Source organism: Rhineura floridana, chromosome 14, assembly GCF_030035675.1.
Source record: "Rhineura floridana isolate rRhiFlo1 chromosome 14, rRhiFlo1.hap2, whole genome shotgun sequence".
NCBI lineage: Eukaryota > Metazoa > Chordata > Lepidosauria > Squamata > Rhineuridae > Rhineura > Rhineura floridana.
This window is the reverse complement of record NC_084493.1, coordinates 14,973,377-14,978,196: the sequence shown is the minus strand read 5'-3', so window position 1 is coordinate 14,978,196 and position 4,820 is coordinate 14,973,377. Positions and strand designations below refer to the sequence as shown.

At 50.2% G+C, this 4,820-nt stretch overlaps 1 protein-coding gene across 4 annotated transcripts; it reads left to right on the top strand.

Annotated features, from left to right (window-relative positions):
• Window positions 1–284: 284 nt before the first annotated feature.
• On the top strand, window positions 285–3,753 carry TLNRD1 (talin rod domain containing 1). Of its 4 annotated transcripts, none has more exons than XM_061595673.1 (2): window positions 285–613; window positions 1,492–3,753. In XM_061595673.1, exon 2 carries the CDS (start codon window positions 1,893–1,895, stop codon window positions 2,949–2,951), a length of 1,059 nt encoding a protein of 352 aa, XP_061451657.1. In that variant the 5' UTR covers window positions 285–613; window positions 1,492–1,892; the 3' UTR covers window positions 2,952–3,753. The 4 variants fall into 4 exon arrangements, with proteins under 4 accessions (XP_061451657.1, XP_061451656.1, XP_061451655.1 ...); XM_061595672.1 differs by having other exon boundaries at window positions 285–1,032; XM_061595671.1 differs by having other exon boundaries at window positions 285–1,037.
• The last annotated feature ends 1,067 nt before the right edge of the window (window positions 3,754–4,820 follow it).

The following is a 4,820-nucleotide window of genomic DNA, read 5'->3' as shown; positions in this document are numbered from 1 at the left end:
TCACTGAATCGCTGCAAAAAAAAAAGAAAGGTGGGGGGGAAGGAACTCCTTTTAATGAGAAAAAGCAACGGGGGGGAGGCTTAGTTCGGACCAAACATGGTTAAGCTCGCGCTGGACAGGGGCCAGCACGCTCCCACATGTGAACAGCAACCGCGCCGACCCCAAAGCGGATCTCGTGCGTAACAGGGGCGGCCGCTGCAAGTGCGCCGCCGCTTATTTTATACCGGCGATGGTGGCGCCTCCTCCTCTTTTTCTCCCCCTCCTGGGGTGGAGCTTTTAAGGCAGCAGCGGGCGTGGAGCCGCCCGCCGTGGGGAGGGCAGCGTTTAAAATGAAGGGCGGCGACAGGCCGCACAAAAGATCGCTATAGGCTTAGGAGGGAGGTTAGAGCGGAGGCGGAGAAAAAAAAAAAGGCAGCAGTCGCCCGCCCTTTCCCCAGCCATGCAGGAGCAGCCGGGCCGAGGCAGCTGATGAGAGCCGCCGGTTCCTAAAAAGAGTTTGGGAAGTGGAAAAGAGAGAGACAGGAGGAGGGTGGGGATCTTCCTTCCAGCCCCTGAAGTTGGTGATTCAGCCAGGGAGGGCTGGAGAGAAGAAGATGAAGAGGGAGGAAATAGGGTAAGAGAGGAGGCGCAGGGCGGCCGGCTGGGATTCTGCCCCATCTGTTGCAAAGGCAGCCCCGCGCAGCCGCCCCCCTTTCTGGCGGGGAGAGCCTGAAGTTCCTCTCTGTTTCCCGGCGGCGATCGGATGCGCCCGCGCCCCTGGAGGGCCGTCGGAGGACGCCTCTTTTCTCTTAGCCGGGGAAGCCAGTTGGGCGGCGGCGGCGGCAGCAAAAAAAAAAGGGGGGGGGAGGCAGCGAAAAGAAAAGGAGCAAGCGCGGCGAGTGACCCTGAGGATCCCTCCCTCCTCCCCAGCTGCTGGATTGGGTTCCGTGTGTGTGTGTGTCGGGGGTGGGGAGGGGAGAGGAAATCGTTGCTTCCCGCCCGCCCTCCACGCCTAGCCTTCGTCGATCGGCCGTGTCCTCTTTTGCACCGGAGGTGAGGTGCGTACAAAACACTTTTGGGCCAGCCGAGCAAATCAAAGCGACCCTCCTCCTCCTGCGCGCGGCCAGTTTCCCCAGCCAGAGCTCAGCCGGGCCACACCCTCTGCTGTTCTTCCTGATAGCGACGGGGAGAGGGAGAGAGGGAGAGATGCCTGCCTGCCTTCTCGGGAGCTTTTAAAGGAGCCTATGGCGTTGGCTCGCCCCTTTCCGGGCCGCGGGGACAGCTTGGATTGGAAAGGAGCTAAACGGTAACAGGATCGTCACTTTCCTCACCCACCTTTCTTAATGTTTTTTAAAATATATATATACCCCGCCCTGGTTCTTTTTCTCTCGAATTGAAACCCGCCTCTGTAATTTATTCTGCAGGAAACTTTTATTTTTGATTCCCCCCCCCCATGATTGTTACTGTTGTTGTTTTTGCAACAGCTGAAACATTGTTTGGATTCTTTGCTAGGAACGCTTCTCTCCAAAGGACCATCCCTGGGGAAAAAGACAAGGTAATTGACCATGCCATTGCGGAATCCGGGATTGACTCTTCCTGAGAGCTACTGCTAGCATCCGCCAAAGGGCTGAGGAGATCCGAAACTTGTTTCCAAGGCTTGTATCATTTCACTGTGAAGGTGGAGTAGCACCAGGTTCCCTTCAGAGTGGGCTGATCGCCCGCCGACTCTCTCCTCTTCCTCCTGCCCGCAAAGACTTTATTTTTACTCGTGGAGATTAATGGAATGATGGTGCGGAAAAGGCAGAGAGATCTTGCTGGGCTGAGTGGGGACTCCTCAGGAGGTGGCAGGAGTGGGAGTGGTGGCGGTGGCGGCAGCGGGGTCCAAAGAGGCATGCGAGTGCCCCCCAGGCACTATGGCTAGCGGCGGCTCTGGCAAGTCCACTAGTGAGGCATCCACCCCCAGCAGCGGCACGTTGCAAAGGAAGAAGCTCATCTCCATTTGTGACCACTGCAAGATCAAGATGCAACTCGTGGCGGATTTGCTCCTGCTGTCCAGTGAGAGCCGGCCGGTCAATACGGACAGTCTGTCCGTCTTTGGGGAGTCCTTCGAGAAGTGCCGGGACACCATCATTGCCAGGACAAAAGGCCTGTCCATCTTGACCCATGATGTCCAAAGCCAGCTCAACATGGGACGCTTTGCGGAGGTGGGCGGCATCTTGGTGGAGATGGGGGACCTGGTGGTCTCCTTGACGGAGTGCTCTGCCCATGCTGCTTACCTGGCTGCGGTGGAGACCCCAGGGGCTCAGCCAGCATTACCTGGCCTGGTGGATCGCTACAAGGTGACCAGGTGTAAGCACGAGGTGGAGCACGGCTGCGGGATCTTGAAGATCACCCCTTTGGCTGACATGAGCCCTCAGCTCCTGCTGGAGGTCTCCCAGAACATGTCGAAGAATTTGAAATTCCTGACGGACATCTGTGTCCTAGCCAGTGAGAAATCCAAGGATAAGTTTGCCAAGGAGCAGTTCAAGCTCAGTGTTAAGTGTATGAGCACCAGTGCTTCGGCACTCTTGGCCTGTGTCAAGGAAGTCAAGACTTCGCCCAGCGAGCTGACGCGCAATCGGTGTGTCTTGTTCAGTGGACCCTTGGTGCAGTCTGTCTGTGCATTGGTGGGCTTTGCCACCGAGCCTCAGTTCTTGGGCAAAGCGGCCACCATTAACCCAGAGGGCAAAGCCGTGCAGACTGCCATTTTGGGGGGCGCAATGAGCGTCGTCTCCGCATGCGTGCTCCTGACCCAATGCCTCAGGGATATAGCCCAACACTCCGAAAGTAGCTCCAAAACAACTGAATACAGGGAACGATTGCGGAACTCTGCTTGCGCCGTCTCGGATGGTTGCAATCTGTTATCTCAGGCACTAAGGGAAAGATCTTCACCTCGGACTCTACCGCCAGCGAACTCAATTTCTGTGAATTAATCTTTTCAATTTAGATATACCATGGTCACTGCTAACACAAACATACTAGGTTCCCTCTCCTGACCCTTTTTTTATGTATACCAAAGAATTTGTGTCGATGCGCCCAATTTTTTGACTTTTTTTTAATTTTAAAATTTTTAAAAAATGAGGCAGCAAAAAGCGTCACCTTTTAACCTATGTAGAAACAAACCAACAGTGAATGGCTGGTATTTTGGGGAGAGGGATTTTTTTTTTTTAAGACCATCAAAGTTGGTTCAGTTACATAGGTTTTTAAAACCAGGTCTACAAACAAGCAATTGGTTACAACAACAGTCTAAGGTTTTATAGGTTGGGAGGGAGATGGGAGAATCTTTTAAAAAAGAGAGAGAGAGCCTTAATCGCGCTGGATGCGGTTTTAAAACTTTTTTTTGGTCTTCCAAAAATTTCCCTTCTAAACTTTACTGTTCAGTTGTGCAGGAAGGAAAAAAATTGTTACCTCAGTTTTCATACAGTCTGAAAGAAGCAAAACTTTAAATGATGGATGTAGCTACCTTTTTGTTTTTTGTATGATTACTTTTGAATCAAGTGTTAGGTTAGAAGTGCATTTGATGTGTTGAGTGAGAAAGGAACGGAGACTGGATGTGATTTTCAAGCTGGGGGGGAAAAAGCTACTGTGAGTGTTTTTAAAACAGGGGTGGGAGAAATTACACTCGTAAGAAGAAAGTGATTTGGTTTTTTTATATTATTTTTTCAGTGTCTTTTTTTTAATCTTGCATGTACTGGAGTATTTATTTCATCTATTAAAATGTTGTTTCTCAGATGTCTTTCTGTGGCTCTCTTAATACATATATGACAACAGCCCCCTTGTTTTGTACTGTATGCCTTGATCCCTAGGGGGGATGAGTAGTACAGGTGCCACTACAGGTTTCAAACTGAGTGTTCTGTAGACTTTCATTCTCTGATCGTTAATTTTCTTTTTTTAAAAATAACACCACACTTTTTATTATTGTTGCATTTATAGCCCATCTGTCCTCCAAGGAGCTCAAGGTGGCATACATGTTTCTCTTTCTCTATCCTCACAACAACCCTGTGAGGTAGGTTAAGCTAAGAGACAGTGACTGGCCCAAGGTCACCTAGTGAGCTTTGTGGCTGAGTGGGGATTTGAACCCTGGCCTCCTAGGCCCTAGTCCAGTACTCTAAACACTTCGCCACTCTTACTTGGAAAGGAAAGAAATACAGTGTGCTTATTTTGATTGGTTGGTTCAGTTTCCCACTCTGGTTTCCTGCCTTTCTTTTCCCTTCTTCCTCTGCTCTGCCACAGTGCACCCCCTCTTATGTAGGTGTGTTTTGGGGTGTGTTTATGTTTTTAAAAAGTTGGAATTGGAGAAATGGGAGGTTTTAGGAGTGTACTTCGAAATGGAGAGTGGGTTGGTCTGAATGGTTCAGGTAAGCTTCATTCAGGTGGTCCACGGCATGTCTAACAATAATCTATAATAACATATCGTACAGCACATTACAATTGCTACAACCGGCAGAAAAATGAAGTGGTCTGCCAAGACCCTCAGCCATTTTCAAGTGGTCTGGAGGGTGCGAGTGTGACAACCACTGCTACAGAGTTAGCCTAAGGGTTTCAGTAGGTTAAACTATAGAATTCACTCCCGTAAGAAGTAGTGATGACCACCTTGTTGTTGTTATGTGCCTCCAAGTCGACTACGACTTATGGCGACCCTATGAATCAGCGACCTCCAAGAGCATCTGTCATGAACCACCCTGTTCAGATCTTGTAAGTTCAGGTCTGTGGCTTCCTTTATGGAATCAATCCATCTCTTGTTTGGCCTTCCTCTTTTTCTACTCCCTTCTGTTTTTCCCAGCATTATTGTCTTTTCTAAT

Coding starts and splice junctions, on each gene's coding strand:
- TLNRD1 (XM_061595673.1), top strand. CDS start 1,893: ATGGCTAGCGGCGGCTCTGGCAAGTCCACTAGTGAGGCATCCACCCCC.